This window comes from Elgaria multicarinata, chromosome 9, assembly GCF_023053635.1.
Source record: "Elgaria multicarinata webbii isolate HBS135686 ecotype San Diego chromosome 9, rElgMul1.1.pri, whole genome shotgun sequence".
Taxonomy (NCBI): Eukaryota; Metazoa; Chordata; class Lepidosauria; order Squamata; family Anguidae; genus Elgaria; species Elgaria multicarinata.
This window is the reverse complement of record NC_086179.1, coordinates 82,162,503-82,189,590: the sequence shown is the minus strand read 5'-3', so window position 1 is coordinate 82,189,590 and position 27,088 is coordinate 82,162,503. Positions and strand designations below refer to the sequence as shown.

Genomic DNA, 27,088 nt, shown 5'->3' with positions numbered 1-27,088 from the left:
TTTTAATAAAGAGTTCAGCTGCTCGTTTTGAGGTGCAAATTCAGGTCAAGAGGGGTTATTAAAACAAGACTATTATCTTAGAAGCATAGCAGCAAAGCACATTATTCGTAATAAAAGGCATTAGTATTAATGCTCCTAATCAACCCAGGCTTGGTGGGCCATCATGATTGCACATAATAGTTTCTTGCTGGCATAAAAAGCACAACAGCCATTTGGTGGCAGTCGCAGCCACATAAATATTTATTTGCCTTCACTTAATTTGGCTTTAAACCCCAGCTGGCCTTTGGAATCGCCAGGATTTAATTTCTCCGCAGCACCTTGTGAAACTGAAAGCTTCAACTACTTCTAGTTGGCTTTCTGTGTGCTCCATGACGTACTGGCAACAGTTGAGCAGACATTGGGCCATCTGCATTAGCATTCTGCAATGCCAGCAACTTAGGAAAAGAGCAGGTTGTCTCTGCAACTTTCTTTTTTTCTTTTCCAGACTCAAAGTTATTAAGATGGCTGAATCTCACTTTGGTTTCCTTTGCCTTGCCTTGCTCGATACCTTTGGCCACTCTATTAATGCTTCTCTGGACTATCTTAATGTCCTCAGCTCACTAATTATGTTCTATCAGGAGAAGCAGGCAAAAGCTAGCCTAAGAGGCAGGGTCAGCCCTACTACTGAGCAGAGTGAGGCGGTTGCCTTAGGTGGCAGTTGTGAGAGGCAGCAGAAAGGTCTTGGAGAAGAGAGCTGTGGGCTATGTGGCCGGCCCTCTACCTCCAAAGCTAGCCTGCTGCCTTCAGGTGTAGGAGGAAGATGCTGTGCCATTGCTAGTGTTGAAGAAAGATTCAGCTACCAGTCCAGTTGGGTTTTGTACATGGAATGGGAGGGGGCACCATCTTGTCCTTCACACCAGGCAGAAAAAATGGCTTAGAACATCAAAGTGCCTTTGGACATACCGATTTCTGGGTATGTTCCTATTTGTGTTGAGGGGCTTCATCACAACTAGGGATAGACAGACTTGCCTCCATCCAGTCCCTGCGGGCATTTGCCAACCCTCCACAGCCGCTTGCCCCCCACCTGGATCTGCTCACGGTCCAGCAGCCACCTGTCACCATAGCGAGCCGCCGTTTCGTGTATGGAGCATTCATGCCTGTACTGTTTCATAAATGACCCCTTTCTGGCCGCCATTTGCACAACATTACCTTCAAGAAAATCTCTGAAGTGCCATTTCTATGCAAATGGTGGCTCGCAATGGGGACGGGTGGCTGCCAGACCCTCTTGTCGGGCACACGGGTGCTCAGCGAGCAGGCCCATGAGTGCCCCACGGCTCAGCAGGGTCCAGGAGATCAGGCAGAAGGGAGTCTGTCAGACTCCAACCCTATAATGGATGCCTGTGACATCCCTAGTCATAAGGTACTGGTGTTCCTTCTTCAACACAAGCTTGTCAGGCAATGCAAGGTGTGTACCAGGAATGTTGTGAGTTAGGGAATGATTCATGATTCTCTGTGCCACTGCAATCATGTATCAGTGGAGGAAGCTGTAGATAGTTCAAGTCAAAATTTTAACAATGCCAGGCCAGATTTCTCGTTTCCTGGGAATCAGATGATCTCACAGAGCCAGTCCCATATCAGTGCTTGCTATCTAGCTCCAAGGTCTGCTATACTGTCTCAGCAGGGCAACATGTTGAGGAGGGAAGCTGGTGCTTTCCAGTGGCATTTGGTGACTGTGTTGGTCTACAACTCCCAACATCCCCCAGCCTATCTGTCTGTGCTGCCACCCTGTTGCAACCTCCTTCTCCAAGTTCTTGATCTGAGGCTGGACTTGACAGCCTTTAGATTTGGGTACCTGGCAGATCTTTATTCAGTAAATGTCTCCATACTGTTCAAGGAGGCAAGGTTCCAAGTTACACTGAGTTCCCTTTCAGTTATTATACGAAGGGTGCAATCCTATGCATATTTAGATAGAAAAAGAAGTCCTAGAGTTGCTGTGCTGGCTGGGGACTGTTGAGAGTTGTAGGACTTCTTTTTCTATCTAAACTTGCATACAATTGTGCCTTAAAAGAATATCCCCTTATTATTTTGATATTGACTGGCACCAACCATATCTGGCCAAGAATATGTTGTCAGTTACTCTGGGCCTTGTATTTGTTTGTAATTGCTGCTTGTGCTGTTTTATCCTTGTAGTGTTCTGTATTTGTGCTGTTGTTATTTGATTGTACACTACCATGAGAGCTTCTACGGAAGGGTGGCATATCAACCTTCCAAAATAAATGCATTTATGCTGCAGTTTATGTTTATTGCTGACCTAGCATCTTGAGCCATTCATTATATTTCCAAATGGGTTCCCCCATTTTTAAGTTCTTTTTAAAGGTTAACTACCATGATATTGATTCTTATATTCATAGAGAACCATTCTTCTAGCAAGGGAAGCAGATAAATGCAGGCCTAAGAGAGATAGACTTCATAGCTAGCTATTAGCTGTGACAGTACAATGGAACCAACATGTTCACAGGCTCTCTATACGTGGTACTAGGCAGAAAGAAAAGGTGAAGCCATTGCTTTCCAATCCCTGCTTGTGAGGATCCACAGGCATCTGCAAAGCCACTGCTGCAAGCCGAATGCTGTTTCTTTGAAAATTCAAGAATCCAGGGTGAAAAATACTTACCTCCTAAAGTGTCTTTTCCCCTCAAGCTTTTACAGCAACTGCAAGTAACTTAATTGCATTCACTTGACAAATTTGTACTTGAAGCAGCTGTGTGTTTCAGTACCCTGAGAAATATCCTTATTGCTGCAACGGTTAACCCTATTACTTCTGCCAGATACGTTTAGACTCATTGGAGATCATCCACACTTGAAGTAGGCTAGACAGTTTCAGTGTCTTTTTGTGTCAGAGTTGGCAGCTCCTGCTGGGTGCAAATTGCTCTGAAATACAAAAAGATACACGAGGATCAATGAAGATTTGGCACATGATTGAACAGAGCCTTGGGATGTTTGTAGTGTTGTTTACACGCCTGCTTGCTTTGTACGATAGATGTCCCAGCAGATGGTAAACAAGAAACAAAACTTTACCTTTGTTTTGTACTCTCAGGTGCCTCCTGAAAGTTTTAAACGTTTGTAATGATGTCACCTGAAGGTCTTTGAAACTCATTCTTCTTTTACGCAAAGCCTTGAGGGTTACGACTGAGAATCTTCTCTGTATTTTACCATGGAGTTAATTTGTTCTGGCCTCATATTAGGGAATGCTGTTTGAGAGCATTGTTTAAGAGGCAGGCCTATGATCCCCACTCACTGTGTGTGGGTCTCCCCAGTCTTACCCAGTATCCACTCTTCCTTAAAGCAGTAACATCATTTGGGTATATAACAGAGCTTTCAGCACCTCATTCGAGCATTTAACTCCACTCCGCCCTCATTTTTATTAGATACCAAAATCTTATTCTAGCCACTCTGGGAGGCAGCCTCTTGAAGAACAGGGTATAAAATCCTCTTTATAAATGCATCAGCAGGTAGAATATGTACCTTCGAAAAGAACCCAACAGCCAAGCAGATTATGAACATATTTTCTCTGGCTTTGCCTTGTTGGAAGTTGACTGAGCTGTTTCTAGGCTACACCGAAATACTTGGATCTTGATATAACACATGACAGACAACATTTTCCCAGTACAGGTAATCATGTCTGACCTCCTCCCATCATGGGGAAAGCCCATCTTTTGCAAATGGAGGCTTTTGGGGGATCAGATTGTGCTTTGAGACCCTGGGACAATCATGTTTGGTTTCACCCATTGAGGAAGTTAGTTTCGAAGCTGGTTTGGGCAAGAAAATATGCGACAAGACAGTGGCCTTCTTCTTAATTGCTACTTAGCAGAATGTTTCTTTGTTAACTAATTGAGCAGGTAGGACGCAGGAAGTGTTAAGGTTTGAAGGGGCAACGGGCTTGAGACATGCTCTTGGGGGGGGGAGAGACTTGTGAATTGCCATTTATTTGCATAAATATTGAACATGTTAATTTATATGTATGGCTGCAAATTTAGAAATAATTATTATCATTTATATAGAAATATAGTACATCTCACCATAGTGTAGAAGACTGTCACCATGTGATCTGTGTGCCTTTCTCAGTCTGCTGTCCAGTGTTATTAATGGACAACTTCAGTGCCCAGCTTTTCCTTCTGATGCTTCTTTATCTTTATACCGGACTTGGAGAAGACAGCCCTTCCAGAAGAAGATGCATTTTAAAAAGAGGGCTGTCCTCTGGCAGCCCTTCAAATAGAGGACTGTCCACTGTAAAAAAAACAAAAAACAGAACACATAGAATCATAGAATCATAGAATAGCAGAGTTGGAAGGGGCCTACAAGGCCATCGAGTCCAACCCCCCTGCTCAATGCAGGAATCCACCCTAAAGCATCCCTGACAGATGCTTGTCCAGCTGCCTCTTGAATGCCTCTAGTGTGGGAGAGCCCACAACCTTCCTAGGTAACTGGTTCCATTGCCGTACTGCTCTAATAGTCATGAAGTTTTTCCTGATGTCCAGCTGGAATCTGGCTTCCTGTAACTTGAGCCCGTTATTCCGTGTCCTGCACTCTTGGGATGATCGAGAAGAGGTCCTGGCCGTCCTCTGGGTGACAACCTTTCAAGTATTTGAAGAGTGCTATCATGTCTCCCCTCAATCTTCTCTTCTCCAGGCTAAACATACCCAGTTCGTTCAGTTTCTCTTCATAGGGCTTTGTTACATCCTGGTTGCCCTCCTCTGAACACGCTCCTGCTTGTCTGCGTCCTTCTTGGCTCCCCACTTTCTGATTCCTAGATATGATTAATCCATCATGCTCTTTGATAATCAAGGGAGTCAGTTGTAATGCTGTGCACTGTGGACTGAGTCCAAATCCAGATCGGGTTCAGAGCTGTCTGAACCATGATGGATCAATCTAAAGTGTTTTGGATCACTTTGGATAAATCTGGATGATGGCGAGCCGCTGCACCTGGCAGCCGCCTGTCCTCTATGCAAGCCATCATTTTTACGGAAGATGGGGACTCTGTATTTTCATCAATCTAATGTTGTGCACAACATGGGCCATAACCGGCCATTTTCAGAATTGTAATTTATAGGTAACTGAGTATCAAAACATATCCAGAAGGCATTCTTCATCACAGCGGTGTTGTATAGTATATTGTCATAATATCTGCATTCCATCATAATAAATTGAAAACAATTGGAAATACTAGAAGCCTGCTCTTCATCTCACAAAATTGTTATTAATGTCATAGATATAAAAAGAGCTAAGTGAGTTTGTGTTTTACATTTCTACCTGAGATCTCACCCACCACACTTTTTTCCCATTTAGTATACAATGGAGGAAATGCCTTAGAGCAGACTTCTTCAACTTGGCACTCTCCAGATGTGTTGGATTACAACTCTCAGCATCCCCCAACTAGCCTGGCTGGCTAAACTGGGAGTTGGATCCCAACACATCTGGATGGTGTCAGGTTGGCAAAGGCTGCCTTAGAGGTACCATTGAGCATTCATGCTGTTTTTACTGTAGCTTCCATAAGTCAGTTCTGCTTATCTTTGCTTACAGTCATGTGAGGTATACTGTCCATCATAAACCATTCTGTGCATGTGTGATGGAAACCCAAAGGCTCTGTTTCCCTCCAGAGTTCCTCATTCCTGCCCAAATACTCTCTTCGCCCATGATCCCCCAGGCAAGCCATGTTTCTCATGCATCCTCTGAGGACATTCACTTTTAGATATTCTAGTCTCGCAAAAACCAAGAGGAGGTGGTTCTGATTCACTCCTAGCCCACCATGCTGTGTCGTTGGTTCACGCTAATGACACATTCTCCCATCTATCTGATGTCTCTCAGGTGTAACAAGGAAAGTTTACACCCCACAATTGGCTGGGTCCCCCCTTCCTCTTTGCCCCTCTTCTGAACCCCCAGAGGTAAATATGTTTTCTCCCATGCAGTTTCGGCCCTCTCTGGAATGTTAGCCATGTCAGTTGAAGTTATTTTTAAAGCCTTCCTTTGATGTTACAAATATATGTTTTATTTCTGTTATTGCAGCTTTGTTTTCCAACTACTAAAGGCACCATTAATGCTGTGCATTTGAGGACAAAACATAGCAAACCTCCCCCATGTCTTATTCCTGACACTGTGACTCACAAAAAGGATCTACTGCTTCTTGACATAAAGTTAAGAGCTAAGCCATAGTTTTGTATAGCTTAGCTCTTAACTTTCCTTCTGTGAATGGAACAGAGTTCACATCTGTGGAATGGAGCTTTCCTGCCAGCCTTACTTCTCTTGCCTCCTCCCCCTGCCACAAATCTCCTGTGGGGAACTGTGTGGGATATAGTGGGGGGGCCCCGTATAGATGGAGGTGAAATTGATGGAGTTCTCCCCACCACCATATGAACTAAGAACATGATGGGATGATGGGAGTTAAAGTCCAACATATCTAGAAGACACCAAGTTGAGGGAGGGCTGCTGTAGAATCTGAAGTGGTATAATCCAACAAGTGCTTCCCTGATGGATTCTACTGGTCGTGATCCTAATGCTGCAGTATCTGACAAGGTCACATGAAATGAAAATAGTGGATGACCATGAGTCTAGAAGGCCATGGTATACATTTTGCTAATATAGCTTTTAGGCATCAGTTGTCTCCCTTTGTTAGATATGGAACATTGAGTCTGTGAAGTGCTCTTCCACTTTACACAACACTATTTTTAAAGTAGGTAACTATGGTAGTGGTTTGTTAATCCTTTTGATTTACAATGAATAGATAAGTGTTGTTTGCTGCAGCACCTTCCGCTGAAATGAAAAGGGGAGCACAGAACACTAAATATTTTTTCAAAAATCATATATTTATATTCTTAGTACACAGTATGCTCTAGGATGGCACTATTAATGGAAAAGCAGTCATGCTGTCAATAATGTCAAATGCATTTTAACTGGAGGGTATTGGCCTTATGTCCAATGTTTTCTCTCTTTCCCAGATGAAGGGAGGGAATCCAATACAGCGATTTCTTATAGATGATAGTTGTTCAGAAGCAGTTTCCACTGGCCAGAGTTCCAGTTTCTCCTGGCACAAGGCCATAGAGCATTAGCAGCTTCAGTTAGGCCAAAGACAACCCAAGGAACTATGAGGATACTTAGTAAAGGAGGAAAATGAAAGAAATACATTCAATAAATTCCAGAGCTCTGTTGTTATTGTTGTTGTATTTTTATACCGCCCAATAGCCGAAGCTCCCTGGGCTGTTATGATTTGGAAATTACTTATAGGCCAAGTCTGAAAGGGATATGCACAATATTCCACATACACACTGGGCTTTTTCAACCTCCGTTCACCTCCTCCACCTCACTCCATTTACACATGAATGTGAAGAACACACTATCCCTGCGGCATCTGACACTCTAGAATTTCTTTATCCAGCCCCAATGATTAAGTTCACCAAGCTAGGAATTGCCTATGACATGTCCTAAGCATCAATACACAAGGATTGCATGGTGGGAAGGGAAGAAAAACATCTCAGGTTTACACCTTCTAAAGCAATTTCTATTGGTTGAACAATGTACAAAGTTTTATTACCTGTGTATACCTGGTGTCAGGACTAGGCCTGTTCCTCTTAGGCTGGGGGAAGGAGTTTCAGGCGAACAATCAGAATCAGATTCTGAAGCAGAAACATACTAGCCTATATGGGGAGTGGAGGAGGTGACTCTCACGGGCTCTTCACCAGCTGGGAATGAACTTTTGCCAGACCTTATCTCTGAAAACATTAACAACACAGTCTGTGGGAAATCAGTATTCTTCTAAGGGGGAGGGCACTGAAAGACTAGCTGATCCTAGAGTACGCCGCAGACTAAAATGGGTGGAGCTAAAGGAAGGTGAGAGAAGGTCAGCCCGGCTAGATTCTCGCCAAAGGCTTCTTCAGGACCAGTCTCCTTGAAATTAAAGCGTTCTGGGAAAAGGCTTTCCGTTCTTCTTGAAAGGATAGTTGTCTCACTTAGTTTGCATAGTTTTGTCAAGAGGAAAGTTCCTAACGGTTGGACTCTCTTCAGGTGGGAAGAGATGTTTATTCCCTGAATAAAGCTTTGTGGATTACACGGATGACCTCTTTATTGTCTCCCAATAAGGCAGGAGGCTTTGGGAAACATGACACCTGGCAAGCCCCAGGATTCTATCTGAGTGGATGCTTTTCTGAAATCTGTCAGTCAAACTACTGATGGCACCCAGGATGTAGATGGGGTGATTTTTACTAAACCTTGGCTTCAACTGAACATATTTGAGACCTATGCAATCTGGTATGTGAGTTGGGATTTTGGTTTGCTCAGGTTAGGCTACCTAGATGGATTTTCTGCTATAGCATGCATATTTCTCTCCTATATTCCTTGTTTTAAACTAAACTCTAATTTGAAATGATGGAGTTTGCCTGCTTAATTGAAAACACTCTATGTAAATCTCCCCACCCATCTGCTTGCATAGATGCTGGTGTGACAGGCTTTCAGCTATGTATACTGCTTTAAGGAGACAAGGGAGAAAACAGACTGATTGTTTCCAGAGGGCACTGGAGGTTTTGCTAGCCATTCCCTCTTCTTTAATTAAAACTCCAAGAAGCTGAGAAGTTTCTCTGCACTTCATTGGCCAGAGAGCAATCCCAGAGCAGTGGCAGTATTTAAGGAAGGAGACTTCACTTCACCACTGCAGAACAGGGATCAATAGTTGCGTAGTGGAGGGGCAGGTGAAAAGCAAGGGAGCAGATGAAAAGTGAGGTGCAGAAAGAGGGCTTGAAATGGGATTGAGTGTCAGCTACTGGGTGGAGTAGAAATGAAATAAATAAACATGTAACAAGATGAATCTAAGGTGGGGGGGAAGACGGCATAAGAAAAGCCCTACTCTACATCTTAATTTGGGGAATTGTTGACTTTTTCTATTACCGACATTGCCAGCTAAGACCACCCCAGGTCTGCTGGTTTTCTTCCATTTTGGAACAGAGAAAGGAGCAGCTGAGTGTTTCCTGGCGCCTGTAAACATGTTATCAAATTCAAAGGCAGCTGCAGAACACAGGCAGCATACTTCCTCCAGGTCCTCCTCTGGGTGCCTACTCTGAGGGAAACTCAGAGGACAGCAACAAGAGAGAGGGCCTTTTCTGAGATGGCCCCCCAATTGTGGAACAATCTCCCTAACAAGGCGTGCCTGGCGCCGACATTGTTATCTTTTTGGCACCAGGTCAAGACTTTTCTCTTCTGCCAGGTGTTTAGCAATATGTAATTAGCCTGGGTTTGTTTTCGTATGTTTTTGTGGTTGTATGTTTTTGTGATTTTAAATTTTTGTATATTGTTTTTAAGTGTTTTTATCCCATGTAAACCGCCCAGAGAGCTTCGGCTATGGGGTGGTATACAAATGTAAATAATAATAATAATAATAATAGTAATAATAATACCATGAAGCATTTCACTTGTGACAGCACTATCAGTGGAAGAACATAGCTAGGGCTTCCATGCTCAGCTGGAGTTCCAGGTAAATGACTGGAACAGTTAATGTTGTGGCCATAATTGATACTCAAGCAATGATCAGCCCTATTCAGGTGTTATGCATGTGAAACCCATGAAAGTGGAGTGGTACACATTTGCCAACCCTGCTGCCAGCATCCTTGTTTGCTCCACCTCTAATCTTACCATGTCGGGAGCCCCAATTGCACTGGAATTGCCAGAGAGTGAGAGAAAGATTCCTATCACCCCTATATTTCCCCCCTTCATTTCATTCTTGCATCTCTCTGCTTCATGCTTCTTTCTTACATTATCCAGCACGCTGACAAATTAACTGCCCAGTCTCTTCATTTCAAGCATTGCAATATTTCTTGCCTCATTTCTCAAAAGTAGCCCATTAATACACGCTTAATGTAAATTTTTATTGCAGCACACTTCCTTTCATCTAATCTTTCAAAAGTTTAATGGCAAAGGTTTTCCATAGTCCAGGGAAAAGTAATACAGAGAAATCAAGAATTCCTTAATCTTTGTGTTTTACTGAAGGGCAAATTAAATTCACTGCATTGTCCACTACAAACAAAGCTAAAATGATATAAGGGAGAAATATACTCTTATTTAAAGAGTATCATATGCTATACATAATGCAGCAGGTATAGGGCATAGAAGAACTGATATTTTTCAGGAAGGGAGACTGGAGTTAGACATGGGCAATGAAGTGGCCATATTTACTTACAACACCAAATATTTAGGGTAGTTATAACAACAAGGGAGGTTGCTCTCCTCTGAGTTACCCTTCCACCAGCAGGCAAAAAGCTGGTCAGTTGCTGAAAGGGTATTAATTGGCTGGATGCTGTCTAGTTAATTTAGCATTGTAATTTTAATTGATGTTTTATAATATGTTTTAGTTGAGACTCTATTTATTATTGTTAGCCATCTAGAACACCATTTTGGGCAGAAAGGCAATCTATAAATTGGAATACAGGCCTGTCAACACACCTCAAAAAATAAGGATATTGGAGAGGTGGAAAAAGTGGACTGTGGGACAAGCAAAATGATCAATAAACTGGAGTAATTCATCTATGAGGAAAGGTTCCAACGTTTGAGGCTTTTAGCTTCAAACAAAGGGCAAAGGGGGACGTAATGGAGGTGTATAAAATTATGCATGGTGTGGTGAAAGTGATTAGGGAGATGTTTTTCTTCTTCTCTCACAATACTAGAACCCAGAATAATCCAAGGAAATTGAATTATAGGAGATTTAGGACAGACAAAAGGAAGTACTTCACACTCAGTGTATAGTTAAACTATGGAATCGCTACTGGATGTTGTGTTGATGTTTACCAACTTGGTTAGCTTTTAAAGCTAGGAGGTTAGTGAAATTCGGGGAGGAAAAGGCTATTGATGGCTACTAGTTTTGGTGGCTATATATTAATACTGGTAGGGCAGAGGCAACATGTCTCTGGGTACCAGCTGTTGGGGAACAAGTGAAAGGATGCTCTTTCATTCATGTCATGGTTGTGGGTTTCCCATAGACCTTGGGTTGGCCACTGTGGGAACAAAATACTGGACTGAATAAGCCCTTCCCATTCACGAGGGCACCCTTCCTTACCTCAAGGGACCATCATGAGACCATCCACTAAATCATCTTCCTCATAACCCACCTTTTTCTGAAGAAAAAGATTATTATTATTATTCTCCTCAAAGAAAAAGATATTATTATTAGACTTTTTAGTCACCTTTATCTTACAACAAACATACAAAATATGAAATTTTAAAACACTTTCCATTAAAATACCAAAACATAATAAAACAACTAAGACATCAGTAATACCGTAATCAAAACCACTGATGCATAAAAAAGCTCATCAGATGCCTTCAAATGCTTGGGAGTAGAGGAAAGTCAAAAAGATGACAATGATGGCACCAGGTGGGCCTTTCTGGGAGAGCATTCCACAGTTGGGGAGCCACCACTGAAAAGCCCCCCTCCCTTGAAGGAGGAGAGAAACAGTGGGAAAACCCAGGAGGGCCTTAAATGGAAGATGGCAACATCTGAACCACTTGTGAATGAGGCAGGTGATAGCACAATAAAAGCTTTGTCTGGAAGCACCTTGACTAAGCTTACGCCCTACAAATCTTTTGGATGAAGAGTGTATTACTATAAGAGGCTTTGGTAATGTACTGAAAAGTCTGAATTGGTAAAAATGATTGAACAAACCCTCATGTTTTTTCTTTTGTTGCACATGAAACTTTGGATTTTTGCAGTGAAAACTGTTTCTCGCTTTTTGCAATCCATGAATTGCACTTGAAACTGAGCCCTTAGGCTGAAATTGGGTGTTTTTCTGAACCATTGAGCTATTTCTGATTGCTGATGATTAGAAGTAATTGATCCAAAACTAGGTTAGCCAAATGACGTCTCACCTATTTAGCTGTGGCCATGTTTCAAATAAGCTATTTGCAGGGAAATTGTGTTGCTGTAATTGGGGAAGTTCTGGCTGATTCCCCAATTATATTTTTGGAGAGAAATTTGAAAAACGTGGGAGGGGAACAATTTTGCCTTAAGAACTTTTAACTATCTTTATCATGCTGAAAGCACCTGGGCTGAAGCACTTTACTAAAGAGCTTTAGCTAAAAGTAGATCAATTTAAGTTAAAGGGCTTTAGCTAAAGTGTTCTTTGCCTTGGCTACTAGCTGCCCATGCCAAAGTGGGTAATTGGAGACACCAAGCCAAAGAACAAAGAAATACGGCTAAGTAACACAGAGAGGTTTAGTGACTCTCAAAAGAATGATTAGACTTGTACTTTACGATGACACAGGATAATAACTTAAAATAGATGCTTTAAATATAAAACAGCCAGGCGAGTCAGAATAAGCATAATAAATATGAAACCAATTTGTAGCCTATGCAGTTTAAAGTGACCTCTTACATTCTAATAAGCTTGGAAAGAGCTAATTGTAATCAGCTCCTGACACACACCTGCTTTTATGTGTTTTGGCACCCAATATGAAATACTATCATGTGCTCATGATTCTCTCTCTCTCTCTCTCTCTCTCTCTCTCTCTCTCTCTCTCTCTCTCTCTCAGCTACACCCCTCCCCACACCCACTGAGTTGTGGGGTTCCTGGGCATGGCAGTCCAACCTCATCAGTCTTCTTGCTTACCAAATCCCATCAGAATTAGCGAAGGGAGAGAGTGACCATCCTGAGAAACTTGCTAGTTACTAGGTAAAAGCCTCGTCCTAGAGGTGTGTGACACTGGGAATTCCGTTCCATTTGAATCTCATGACATTCTGCAGTGTTTCCAAGTGGCAGCTGACTTTAGTAGATTTCTTTTCTCATTCCGTAAATTGTTTGCACTTCCCCCCCCTCTATTTGCACAATTTATGCAAATTGGATTTTTGGGAGGGGTGGGGACTTTAAATTTGTGCAAATGGGGTCATAGAATCATAGAATAGTAGAGTTGGAAGGGGCCTACAAGGCCATCGGGTCCAGCCCCCTGCTCAATGCAGGAATCCACCCTAAAGCATCCCTGACAGATGGTTGTCCAGCTGCCTCTTGAATGCCTCTAGTGTGGGAGAGCCCACAACCTCTCTAGGTCACTGGTTCCATTGTCGTACTGCTCTAACAGTCAGGAAATTTTTCCTGATGTCCAGCCGGAATCTGGCTTCCTGTAACTTGAGCCCGTTATTCCATAATTTATTTTATTTTAATTTTTATTAGCAATCTCGCACAAGTGTGCACAATTGCAGGTCTTGCTACGTAGGAGGACCTTTCTGCTGTGGCACCCCGGATGTGGAATCAGCAGAGAGGTTCACCTGGCACCTACGTTACACTCTTTCTGACACCTGGTAAAAATCTTTTTATTTTCCCATTATTTTAACATTTTGCCATCCTAGTCTTTTAACTTGCTATTTTAAATCTGTATGTTAAATCTCCACATTGCTGCTTGGTTTTATTTTGTTTGTATTTTCACATTGTGGTTTTATATTGTGGTTTAAATTTTATATTTAAGTTGTATTTTATGGTTTTAATTTTTGTGTATCGCCCAGAGAGCTTCAGCTATTGGGCGATATAGAAATGCAATAAATAAATAAATAAATAAAGTAGCTCTTCAGAGGACTTTTCCTCTCTTTCTAATATCCCTGTCCCCCCTCCTCTGCTTTGTGGGTGTAACACCCTGGTCATGGTCAACCAACCCTAAGGGTGTGTGTGATGAAGCCCACAGTTCTAATACGGCAAGCCCTTTACTCATTTTTTATTATTGTTATCTCCTTCTTATTAACGCTTTATTCCCCACTTGGGCCTGGACCTTCTCCTTCTCCTTCTTCTTGCTGAGGTGAAATATCACTATCCAACCCCAGACTTCTCAGCAGCTCCAATCCCTGCTCCAGCGATGTTACTATGTGCTGTTTTCCATCTCGCGTAAATCTCAGGAACACCGGATAACCCCATGAATAATGTCTAGATTTTATCAGTTGCTTTAACTAGGGTGACCATATGACCAGATTTGCCCAGATTTGGCCGGGTTTTTGATGGCAAATCCGGGAGGGGGAGGGGAAATCCGGATGTTTTTCAAAGAGCAGCTCTAATGGGAATTAACAAAAATGCTTATAACTCTGTCATTAAGATAAAGACATGAAACTTGGTACAATGGTAGCTCTTAGGAAGGGCTTTAGTCATACCAAATTTGAAACAGATCCGTTAATCAATTGATTTTTTAGGAATTTTTTAAAACTTGAGGTTTTAAAATTATTATTTTTTAAATCGTCATTTTTAAAGATAAAGAGATGAAACTTTGCACTATGAAAGGATTTAAGTAGAGCTTTAGCCACACCAAATTTGAAACAGATCCGTTTATCCATTGATTTTTTTAGGAATTTTTTAGAAATTGAGGTTTTAAAATTATTATTTTTAAAACCGTCATTTTTAAAGTAAAAGAGATGAAACTTTGTACTATGATAGGATTTGGCTAAGATGTTATGTAGAACAGATTTGTCTTAAATATGTGCTGTAAAATCAGACATGTGACCAAGGCTATGTTCAGGTGGGCACGCCCCCTTGGTACTGGACACGCCCCCTTGGGGGCGACCATGTTGTCCTCCTTTTTGGTTTCCAAAATATGGTCACCCTACTTTAACTGAAGGGAAGCAGCAATGAAATCATAGCAGAACCACAGGTAAGGCTGAGTCTAGCACACAGCATAGATTTATTCTTTGTGAATTTTGCTCCTTCATCAACACTCTCGGACTACCTAAAACTTCAGAATCATTGTGATGAATTTCTCACATATCTGTCCCAGCTTATATACATGTCTTTTAACATTGCATTGTGTGGAAAGAGGGCCCTCAGGGACCATTTTGGGCAAAGCAATCATTTCTTTCTTTCTTTCTTTAAACTATATTTATTAATTTATTACATTTATGGATTGCACTCTTCGCCGAATAGTGCCTGGCTTGATATATAGAATAAAAATACAATTTAACAATGTTCACATCACAAAATGTTCACATCATCCCTGTGCATCCACATGACAGGGGATCCTGGGATGAGGGAGGGATCATCCCTCCCTTGCCCCGGGATAGAGCCCTACGCTTTGGGCCCGGTTTTTCCGCGGTCCCAGTTTGAGCCCGAGACTGTGGAACGTGTGGCCCGTTGCCGTGGGTTGACCCGGCTCCACGTGATTCCTCGCCGGGAGCCACACACAGGGCGCAGCACTCCTCAGGAGTGCTGCGTCCATCGAGGGTAGGGAGGGCAGCAGGGAAATTAAGTTATTTTTTTTAAAAAAAACTTAACCTTTCGGCACTTGTGCACGCCTGTTGCTTTAAAAAAAATATGGTGGGCGTGATGCCTCTCCTCCTGAGGTCATTGCGCCTCACATGTAAATGGAGGAGGGATCTCACGATAATCACATTGCAGGATCTTTCCTCCTCCATCGTGGAATAAAAGGTAGGTCTAGCTAAGGCCTAAAATTAAAATGAGAGAACATTAAAGCCTAACAGAACAAAATATCTGGCTATCCGAAACACAGTAATGAAGGAGCCAACCTCACCTCCCTCACGAGGAAATTCCACAATTATAAACTGTACAGCCATCCAAAGTACACAATGCAATGTGTAATACAATAAGGGCCACAAATTAAACTGGTGCCAAGCTAAAAAATACCTAAGGTAAAGTACTGTTCAAGTAAAATCCTGGCTTATTTCAGACATAACACTAAACAATAGCTTAGTGTTATGTGCCTGAAAAGAATCAAGGATCTCCTCTTCCCCCATTTCCCCTGGGGTGGCCACCAAGAGATCGGAAACATCCACTCCTGCTTTTAAACTAACCAGACCTCCCCTTTACATTTGAACCCAGGAGAATTCTGATTAGTAAACTATGGTATGATAACAAGCCAGGATCATAAACCCTGAGTTGACTGTAGCTTGTTTGAACACACCATAGTTTAAACCGGGGTATTGAATCTCTTTCAGCCTGAGGGCCTAGTTCCATTTTTTAAGAAGCTCACAGCGTCCACATTCCAGTGGTGAGTGGGGCCATAGGTACAATGGCAGAGCCAAAAATTCCATCATATTTTAGCTTAAAGGTCTTACTGTCAGTATCTAAGGCTTCAGAGAAGCATTTCAATCTTTTAGAATTGGAGAAAACTGTAAATACTGGAAAACAACAAAACAATTGGGGGAACTCTGGAGAGCCAGATTGGGGTCAGATTCATCCCGTAGGTTTGAACCAACTAGAGTTCCCCTGAATTCAGATGTAAGAAGAAACTCCAGTTAGTTTAAAATAGGAAGCTCTTTGTTGCCACACTGAAGGAAGAAGGAGAGTGGGGAGTGTGCTAGCCTGATATTTGCTGCTGCTCATGCACATAATGCTAAACCATAGTTTAATCTTTCATCCAAAAAGGGATACCCTTTTTGTGAGGGAGATTTAAGGATCTGCTTAGCTTTTCTGTTAAAATCAATAAGATAGATCAGTTTCGCTAGATGGGGACTGCCAGAAGGCAGCAAAACATATATATATATATATATATATATATATATATATATATATCTGGTTTAAAATATTTCAAAGCACTATCTATGCTTTAGGTCCCTCCTTCTAGTTATCTCCTCACCCTGCATTTGGGCAAAGAGAGAAGCATTACTTCTTGCTTACCCTTATCTTCCAATATGGAACAAAGGCAGCCCTTCCCTAGCTGTCTTTAGCAATATCTGATATCTTGCTTTTCCGCATTGCTTTTTTAAAAATATATATTGTGAAATGAACCTTAGAGATGAAAACTTTATGGAAGGATCTTCAGGGGCACCCGTGAGTTTCAATAAAAGAAGCTCTCTGGCTTACGGGGGGTTGTTGTTAGCTTTCCTGAATCACATACATTAGACATACTTTTGGGAGGACAATTTGGAGTTCGGTAAAATTCAAAGGTAACTTCTTTCCTTTTCATCTTTCACTTGATAAACACTGAGGAATGCCTTAAGCAGTTAAACTCCTAACCTCTATGTGGCTCTTAAATGTTAAAATGCCCATAATTTCCAAGCAATTTACACCTCTACTATTAAGGAGTGGGTGTTTTTTTTAACCCTGTGAATATGATTATTAACATCTTGAAAAAGGCACTCTTGGCAAAGATAATGAGAAAAAAAGATGTTTTATAGGTTAGGAACAGAGCTAAGAATGAACTCCTTTGTAGGTGGGTTTAATCCTCGGTCAGAGCTGTTCTTGAGAGTAGATGCATTGTGGATAGAATTGGGAGTTTGCCAAGAGGACAAAGATGGCTCAATTAACACTCTGATTGCTAGTGTGCAAGTCATGGGGCTGCATCCAAGAACCATAAATGGAAGGGAAATCATTACCATTAGCACCGCTCCACAAATGCTTGCAGACACACTAGTAAAACAGTACAGCATATGCAGTGCTATAATATCTAGGTTCTGTAGTTCTCATTTTCCCACTTGTACATGCAGAAGGAGATCTTTGGATTCGGTTTCCTTTCCTCATGCACTTTAATGCAAGTTGTAAAACAGCCAGAGTTGCATCTAGATTTATGCCGGATCAACGCCCCTGATGGAAATGGATTTCCCTGCCACCTCCTTCCCATGACAGACTTTACAGTACCCTGAGAATGCTTTACAAAGATTCAGGAGACCCTGCTCAATGGGGTGAGCTGGGATGTGGAGTAGAAGAGGGATTCCTCAAAATCTGGCAAAGGGACCTTCTGCGAGCAGAGCTCTCCTTCTCACAGAAGGCCCCTTCCTCTCATGGAAGGCAAATCCTGGATCCGACCCCCTCTTTGTGAGTTGATTTCCACACATGAGAGCACAACTTTGGATCCAGCCCCTCTTATTGTGTTATGAAAATATCCAACATTTTATAATATGAAGCTAGTGCCTCAGCTGATCTGAATTGTAATGATGCTAAGCGATACCAGTTTGGAACTACGTATATGGAAACATTTTTGCAAACAAGTAAATGTGATACTTTATACAGATCAGACCATCGGTCAATCTTGGTGAGCATGGTCTATGCTCCCTTGCAATGGCTCTTGATATTGCATGCATGTCCTGCTTGTGGGCTTCCCACAGGCAGCTGGTTGGCCAGTGTGAGAACAAAATGCTGGACCAGGTGGACTTTTGGTCTGATTCATCATGGCTGTTCTTATGTTATGTTCTTACCTGGAGATGCCAGGAATTAAACCTGGAACCTTTTGCATCCAAAGCATGTGCCACTGTGTGAGCCATGGCCCTTCCCCAAATCTTCCAGCTGTATGGGGCATTCTGCAGAATTTCATTTCCATGATTTTTTTTCATACATCCCTAAGAAAGACTGGAGTTATCAGGGTCAACCAAAACATTGTAAGCATATGTATACCTATACCTATGCTTAAAATGTTTTGGTTGACCTTGATACATAGTACTCTTCCAGCATATTGCTCCCTAAAACCCAGTTCGTACGTGCAGTGACCTCAGTGTGATCACCTTCATGAGTGTGCAAGGATGCTGCTTGGGACATGATGCCATGGAGGCAACATTGACATGCCAGTGTATCTATAGCCTTAACATGCTGGTGTCATGACAAATGGTAGGAATGTAGCCCTTTTTCTCATTGTAACTCTTGGCTGGAGAAGGATTTCTAAACGTTTATGGTGGCGTGTTTTACTTTGCAGCTCTGAATAGGTATCATAAACACCATGGCGCTTCCCACCTTGTAATACATATAAAATCAACTTCCTTGAAAACGATGTTCAGTGTTTGTGCCATCTGGGAGTTTAGAAGAGCAAGACGAATGTAGAATTTCTGTGTTTTATGTACCTCTGAAGGGAAGTGGATGGAAATTCTCTAACAGTTTTATTCCTTGTGGCAATATTATCCCAATGTAAAGTGGCAGAGCGAACAAAAAGAGCTCATTAAATATTGTTAAGATTTGCTGTGGCAAGGTGTATGCAAGGTCATTTTAAGGTCTCTCATCTGATGTTTATTAAAGATTAGCAATCCAATTCTGCAGGAGCCCTCTGGCTACATTAAGGTGTGATAAGCCTTGCATACATCATGTACAAGCTGCTTCAGTTGCTGAACATGCATTCACCAGAAAAACCGTGGAACATCATATACTTGGGAGATTCATTTCAGTCCATCTTGCTTTAAACTGAATGAAAGATAATTTTTATAAGACTTTGCTTTACATTAATAGTTTATTTTGCCCTCCAAATGGAAATGACACCATATAATACATATGGTTACTCAAAGCATGTCTCTAGTTTTACTTGAGCAGTTGCATGGTGTGATTTTCCATCCTCAAAACACAGATCTCTTTGCCTCTAGATGGGTACTCCAGCATAGGAGAGTGGAATTTGCAAGGTATCCAAAGGATTAAATAAATACATACAGTTTTTTTAAAAAAGCTCACAAGATAGCATAGGGTTACTTCACTGAAAATAGCCATGGACCTGGTTCACACATAAAGAGAACCCATGAGTTATTTAATCCATGAATTGTTGGGCACAAGCAGGAGTGAGCAAGCATGCAGCCTCTGGCATGCTTCTGCTTTCATTAAACAACCTACAATAACCCCTATGTTTGTAGGTTAGGAGTTTGATATCTGAACCTGGATACTCTGGGTGGCTTAGGGGTTAAAAAGCCCAGAGTTAACCTACTATTTGTCTGGTGTTTGGGTGTCCAGATTTGGATGTCTGGGTTCAGAGAGCAGTATCTGGGTTTGGAAGTCATGCTCACAACCTACGAAGTTAAAGATCGATCGTAGGTTGTTTTACTGAAAGTGAAAGTGAGGAATGTGCCAGAGGCAACATGCTCTCTCATGGTCACTCCTACCATTTCATAGGTTAAATAACACATGAATTGGCATTACATGTGAACTGTTCAATACTTTTCTGTAACATTTGAGCAATTAATATGCAAACTTCGGGGGTGTGAGGGGACATCATATTATTCCAGACACAAAATATTGCCCTTTGCTTGGAAAAATATAAAATGCTTACATCTTCTAACGATATTTGCTTTCAACTTCCTTTGCCTTATCAGCTAACTATATCTATTTGATTGTAATGGTGATTTGTGCATTATCTATATGAGCCGAATACTTTTATTAGGCCAACCAAAAGGTCACCAGAAATATTCAAGGCATTCAAGATCTTCAGGTTAGGGTTGGGTGAGGGAGCAAAATAGAGCCAGGACTGACTGGAACTTAAAGTTATGGTGTCTGCATGATCACAGTTTGAGATGGAACTGGGAGGAAGTCTGCAGATATTTGAATAAGAGTCTAGTAATTGATGTGGTAGTTTCAGGTTTCACCAGGAGTTGCTCGGAGCAAGTAAGGAGGAAGGGTTTGATTCCTCCATTTCTGGAAATATATAATCCAGCTGTTGCGTCTCCAGTGTTCAAAATATTCCACATGTATTATTTCTCATAACATCCCTGCTGTAGGTATGGGGCTGACAGTGAGGTAATAGTAGCTTGCTGCTTAGGCCACTTAGAAAATTTGCGGCTGAAATGAGAACTAAATTTGGCTATTTGTCAGTTCACAGCTCAGACTCATTGGTGCTGCATCTCACATGTGGTCTCAAATGTGAGATGCAGAACTTTTGTGAGATGCAGAACTGGTCATAACTTTTTCTTCCTGTGAGGCCTTCCACTGAATGTGTGGAGATTGGGGATGGGGCCAGCAGGCACAAGCCCCCAACCCCTCCACACTTTCTGTTTATCTCTACTGGGAACTAGGATATTTCCTGTACCTGTATTTGAAGGGTCGCCTCAATTCCCACATTCTAAACGCTGTAGAAAGAGCTAAAAAACAAAAGGCGTATGAATTATACAGCTCTCCCGTATGCATGCCTTCCTGCTTCCCATCTGCCACACAGAGAGCCCAAGGACTGTCATGGTGTCAGCAAATTGAGCATATGATTCAAGCTGGTTGGGAGTACATCCCAAACAAGCAATTTCCAAGTGGCAAAAAACAAGAAAAGTCTTTTGAGGACAAGGCCCCCCTCTAGCCTGGAAAAACAGCAATGCCCCAGTTGACCTCATAGAAACTGTTGTGTCAGGGCACTACAGGAGGAAGTCATCAGGATCAGACAGCTTGACCCCAAATTATTTCAGCCTAAAAAGATTTTATGCAGGACCATAAATTTTATGATAATGAAGTATAGAGCACCAATAATATGCACGGCATACTAATCTAGACCCTTATGAATAGCACCTGTCATGTCAGCCTGGAACTCTGTATTTAGCAAAGGGGATGGGGTACCCAGGGCTCATTCATTGTGTAGGGTCTGAAAATATATCCCAAATGGCTACAGTTTTGAAGGCAATAGTTCAATTTAAGCACAACCATGTTGGTTTAAACCAGGGATGGGGTACCTGCAGCACTCCAGATGTTGGACTACAGTTCTCATCATCCCTTCCCATTGGGCATGTTGGCTGGGGCTACTGGTTGTTGGAATTCAACAACACTTGGGTGGGGGCATAAATTCCACACCCTGGTTTAAGCAGTTATTTATTTATTTATTTATAGCATTTTTCTCCTCTCTTCAGTCAAACATTCCCTTCTCTCATGCTTACAGTCTAAAAGGCACAACACAGAAGGAAAAAGTGAGGAGAAGGGAAGAGAAAAACAAGCACCGTTCTTAAAGGCACAATGTTATTATAATGACCACATGGTTCAGGAAAGGAGGAGCCTGATGGAATTGGTCTTTCAGGGGAGTTGATCTGTTTCCATCTCTCCTTCTGCTACAGCCAATGGTTTATATCTCATATCTAAGTGTCCTGAGATGCTCCTGGAATAACTCCGCTGTACATACGTAACATTATTACATTCATGATATTATACTGATCTACTAATCAGGATGATCCATAACAAGCAATCACTGTCATTAGAAATCTTCTAGGTCATATCTGGATTATCAGTTTTGCTAGGGTTAGCTCCAACTGCTACAGACCAGTACCTGCTGGCTCTTATCTGTTAATGATACAGTGCCCTAGGCACAGTGTGCATGCTGGAAGAGACAGTATCAGTGTGGAATTTCCCGTGCTGCGCTTGTCCTTTAGCCTCTGCTTCCTTATCCTAACATGGCAATCTGTAAGAGGTGCAGACGCTGCCTTTAGATCAAAATGACCCCTTCCCTCGTAGCCCACTCAGGGATGTGTGTGTTCTCTGCTGTTACAAATAAATAAATCAATTCTGCATCAAGGTAACACAAATTCTGAGCCAAAGGGAGCTGAATTCCTCCATCAGGATCAATTACGCAAATCTGCACGAGGCATTTAGCTTTTCCTAGTCATCACAAGAAGGGACAAGGAACTCTGTTTGGCACTGAAACCGCACCGCCCATCTTATTTGGCACTTTAAAAGACAGTGGCCAGACTTTTAGGCATATTTTTGCACCCACCAGGGCTGTGCAAATTCAATTAAGATGCTAAATCGCAAGTGTTCGTGTGTCTGTGTGAGTGTGTGTATTCTATATAGTTGTGAGTTTGTCAGTCTTGATTACCATGAATAGGTCTATCACTATGATTTTTTCTGATGGGTAGTCAGCCACACAAAAGAGCCTTCACATTTCTGAGCAACTGTGGATGTGTGCGTTTTTCCTGAATGGGCAATTTACCTACAGGATGTCATCTGGGACACATGCTCTGCACTGCCTTATTTGAGAAACAAGCCCTTTGAGCAGTTTGAATTTGAAGCTGATCCCATTGCTAAAGTTCGCTAAATGGGGCAGGGGAGCTTTCTGGGCATCTGATGCCAGGTTTGCAGAGTAGCTGCCTGTTTGTTGATTTATTTATTGAACTTATACTTCACCTTATTTACCAGGAAATGGCCCTCATTTTATATAGGTGTTGTTGTTTCTTCTAGGCTCTGCTTCTCTCTTTGTAAAGAACACAAATATAATAATAATAATAATAATAATAATAATAATAATAATAATAATAATAATAATATTTCTTACCTGCCTCTCCGTTTGGATCGAGGCGTGGAACAACAATATGTATAAAATACATAAAACTGAATTAAAAACATAGTTTACATTATTAAAATCCTAAAAACATCCTAAAATTCCACTGGATAGGCCTGCCGGAATAGATCAGTCTTTATAGCTTTCTTAAATGCTAAAAGACTATTAAGTTGATGAGTCTCCTCCGGCAGGCCATTCCACAGTGCACTCCAAAGTGCACTCTATTCAAAGGCAAATGGACACTATTGAATTTCTCGCCAGCTGGGGAAATTTCACAGTATTTAAAAGCATTTGCAGGCCCGGCCCAAGAGAGGTGACAGTTCCGCTGTCCATCCACCTGCTCACTCTGCTGGCCTACTCGGTTGGGCTGGCCAGCCAATCCCTCACTTCCTCGTTTGACCTCTTCAGCCAACCTCTCATGGCAGCCCCACAGCCGGAGCACAAGGCAGGAGTAGCTGGCAGCCAAAATGGCTGCCTGAGCAAGTTACAAAGTGGCTAGCCAACTACGAAGTTGGGTGGGTTGGGTGGGTGCTGGATGTCACAGCGGCTAACACCCATGGTAAAAGGAAGCAGTAGCTGGTGGCGGTGCACCCAGCAGGATGCTCTTGAGAGCCCTACCAGTTTATCATTTGCTGTGGCAAATGCCACAGTGGGAGAGCAGCTGGCGGGGCTCTCCAGAGCACCCACCCAGGGAGGTAGCGGCTGGGCAGGGAGAGTAGAGCACTTTACTGCTGTTCCCGATCTGCCTCTAGATGCAGGCACATCTGCCTGCGTAATGGTAAGGCCATCTCTGAGCATTTGAGTCATGGCCCTTAGTGATTTACTGAGGTCTTTATTGTGAGGTAGCCTACCTGGAACCTTCGACCCTTTCTACACCTACGGGTTATCCCAGGAAAATGGAGGGATCGTCCCTGTCTGCTCCCGGGATCCCCTGTGTGGCATTTGGATGCACAGTAACAATCCCAGGATGATCCTGGGATATAGGGCTGGTGTAGACATGCCCTTAGTGTCCTTTAATTGCTCTGAGTAGTACCTGTAGCAGCATTAGAGTTAGGAAGTCCTTCTGCAAAAGATCCAAACTACATGTTTTAGAGAGAGATTGCTTTAATTTTGAATAATAGCAGTGTTTTAAATTGTGTAGTGTCATTTTGGGTAGCCATAACAAAGGCAGGATATGCCATTATTTGTCAAAATTGAGTCACTCATTGCAGCAACTGATTCTTCCAATCAGTGGAGATATTGGCTTCACCATGTCACATATCTAGTAGACAGTCCAAGTAGCCTTAATGCGTTTGTTAGTATAATGGCAGGAAATATTTCATTACACACTTAAGGGGAGGAATAGTGAATAACTTGCTGCCTACATACACTGTCAGCCTGATCCTGAAATAAATCTGCTGTCTCAACTAAGATGACCAGAGGTTGAGCTGGGATGGGCAGATCATGTTCAGGCTAGCACGCCCATGGTCAAAAGTGGCTTAAGTTGGTATGGTAGCAGTTCAGGAATTCCCTTCTTTGCTTTTTTCCTCTTCTTATTCCTGGATGCATTACATCCGTGGTAGTATTACATATTCAATACAGCCACTCATTAAAAATTCACATCATACTAAGAATTTATACTAAGAAACCAGGCTTTCTCCGCTGTGGCACCCCGGCTGTGGAACGAGCTCCCCAGAGAGGTCCGCCTGGCGCCTACACTGTACTCCTTCCGTCGCCAGCTGAAGACCTTTTTATTCTCTCAGTATTTTAACACTTAATTTTTAACTTAAATTTAAATTTTACTGTTCTAATTCTGTATTTTAATCTTATATCAATTTCTGCTGCATGGTTTTAGCCTGGTTGTGCTTTTTATACTGTATTTTGTATTTGTGTTTTTAGACTATTGGTTGTTTTATTATGGTTTTATTTTTTGTGACCCGCCCAGAGAGCTTCAGCTATTGGGCAGTATAAAAATGTAATAAAATAAATAAATAAATAAATAAAATTATTTTTATACCACCCACTAGCCTCTATGTTATTGATGCCTCCATGTTATTGATGCTTCCATGCTATTGTGTTCCTTTCCCCTCCCCATGCCTCTTTCCTTTTGTGTTATGTCTTTTTAGATTTTAAGCCTGAGGGCAGGGACTGTCTTGTTTTTATTGATCTGTAAGCCACCTTGAGAATAAGGTATAAATGTTTTAAATAAAGAAAAGAAAGGAAAATAAAATAACAGTGGTGTACCAATTGCTTCATATATCTGTATATTTTCAGCAGGAGACATGAGTGCTATTGAAACCACCTGCCTCAGTTGCTCCAGGGGACCAGAGCAACTGAGCAGTAATCATGATTGGGTGCAATGCCAGCTTTAAGGCTGTAGTTATTTAAGAAAGTAGAATGCTGATTTAAAATGGAACACAAAATGGGTTAGGAATAGCTTTGACTAAGTAGGCTATACTCATACTAATTCATTAAGCATAGGAAACTGCTGTGTATTGAGACAGTCTAGCTCAGTCATTCCAAATCTTGTGCCATCCAAATTCCAAGAATTCCTGATCAAGGGCCATTCTGGTTGGGACTGGGAGTTGACGTTCAAAACATCTGGAGGATTGTGGAAAGCTGATCTATTTCACTATTGTCTACAAGACTGACTGGTAGCATCTCTCCAGGGTTTCAGACAAGTTTTTCCCCCAGCCCTACTTGGAGATGTAGGGGTTGAACCGGAGGCCTTCTGCATGGCAAGTGTGTGCTCTACCACTGACCTGTGACTCTTCCCTAGACCCTATACAGGTTTTTTTAGACCATCTTAATGGCCCCGTTCAGAAGACCCCTTCAACCACAGCTTTAACCATGGTGGTTAAGCCAGAAAACCAGGCTGTGTTCAGAAGACACCTTAAACCATGGCTTTAACCATGGTGAGTAAGGCTTTCTGGCTGAACCACCATGGTGAAAGCCGTGCTTTAAGGTGTCTTCTGAATGGGGGCATGTTTAGATCATTGTACTGCACCTCCAACAGCATTTGTTTTATTATTTATTTATTTACAGTATTTATATACTGCTCCCCATCTAAAAGATTTTGGAGCGGTGCCTCACATATGAAGTTCTGCAAGTTTCATTGAGCAAAAACGTTTCTGTTAGCACCACCCACCCACCCAGTTCCTTTTTATGAAACCATGAAATAAATCAAACCTAAAATGAAAGTCTTCCAAATACCAAATGCCCATTACTGTGCCTAACAGCAGTATTTGTTTTGTGTTCTTTCAAATTAGGCACTACAAGGCCTCATAAGGAGGGGGAAGTCCCTGGTGTGGATTATATTTTCATCACTGTTGAAGATTTTATGGAACTAGAGAAAAGTGGTGCTCTTTTAGAAAGTGGAACATATGAAGGTAAGTTTATTCATACTGTGAAGTCTTCCTTTATTTTTTTCAGTAATTTCCTGCTTCCCATTTTCTAAAACTTTAGTAGGACATCCCATTAGAACGTGTCATGGTAGCCATTCTCTTAAATTTATTTAGAGCCAAATGGCAGTTGTGAAAGTTGGGCTTTTTTCCTTTGAAAAAGCGAGGCATAAATGGGTTCATTGTAATTGGAATGTTTCATCAAACCGATTGCAGCGAAGAGGGAATGACAAGTGATTGCTAAACCAATCACCAACCTGCAAAGTTAGGGTGTCACGCAGCTGAACAGCATCCTACTTCGTAATTGTTTGGGATGAGTTTTCGCTCATTATATCAAATACCTGACTTGTTCATTCAGCACATTTCCAGGACAGAGGTTGTGAATGAAAATGCTCTATTGGGGTGGACAGTTCCCCTCCTTCACCACCACACAAACACACACACACACACACACGTGCACACTCACAGAGCTCCATTGCACCTTCTTACACATTATCGCTGGTCCTGCAGTTTATCAGTGTTCACTGGAAGCTGAACCAGCACTTTTAAAGCCAGGAGAGAAAACTTTATAATACGGTGTAGGGTTTTTTGCCATATTTTGAAAAGGAAATGGGGGGGGGGGGGGGAATCTGTCATCTTAACTACCCCGGTGCAAGGAGACAGGGAATTTCAGTGATATGTAGATGTAAAAATATCTGCTTGGGAGGTGAAGAGCTGACAGTTTAATGATGCCCCCCGGGTTACTGTTGATTCACCTCGTCAACCTTGTTCAAGATCATAAAAAACATGGGCGT

General features: G+C 42.0%; 1 protein-coding gene across 1 annotated transcript in view; it reads left to right on the top strand.

The window, feature by feature from the left end:
- Positions 1-27,088, top strand: part of MAGI2 (membrane associated guanylate kinase, WW and PDZ domain containing 2) — a 748,620-nt gene that overhangs the window by 388,904 nt on the left and 332,628 nt on the right. Inside the window, exon 3 of the mRNA XM_063134211.1 lies at positions 26,163-26,282. Within this exon, the coding sequence (XP_062990281.1) occupies positions 26,163-26,282 (120 nt within the window). The remainder of the gene's footprint in view (positions 1-26,162; positions 26,283-27,088) is intronic.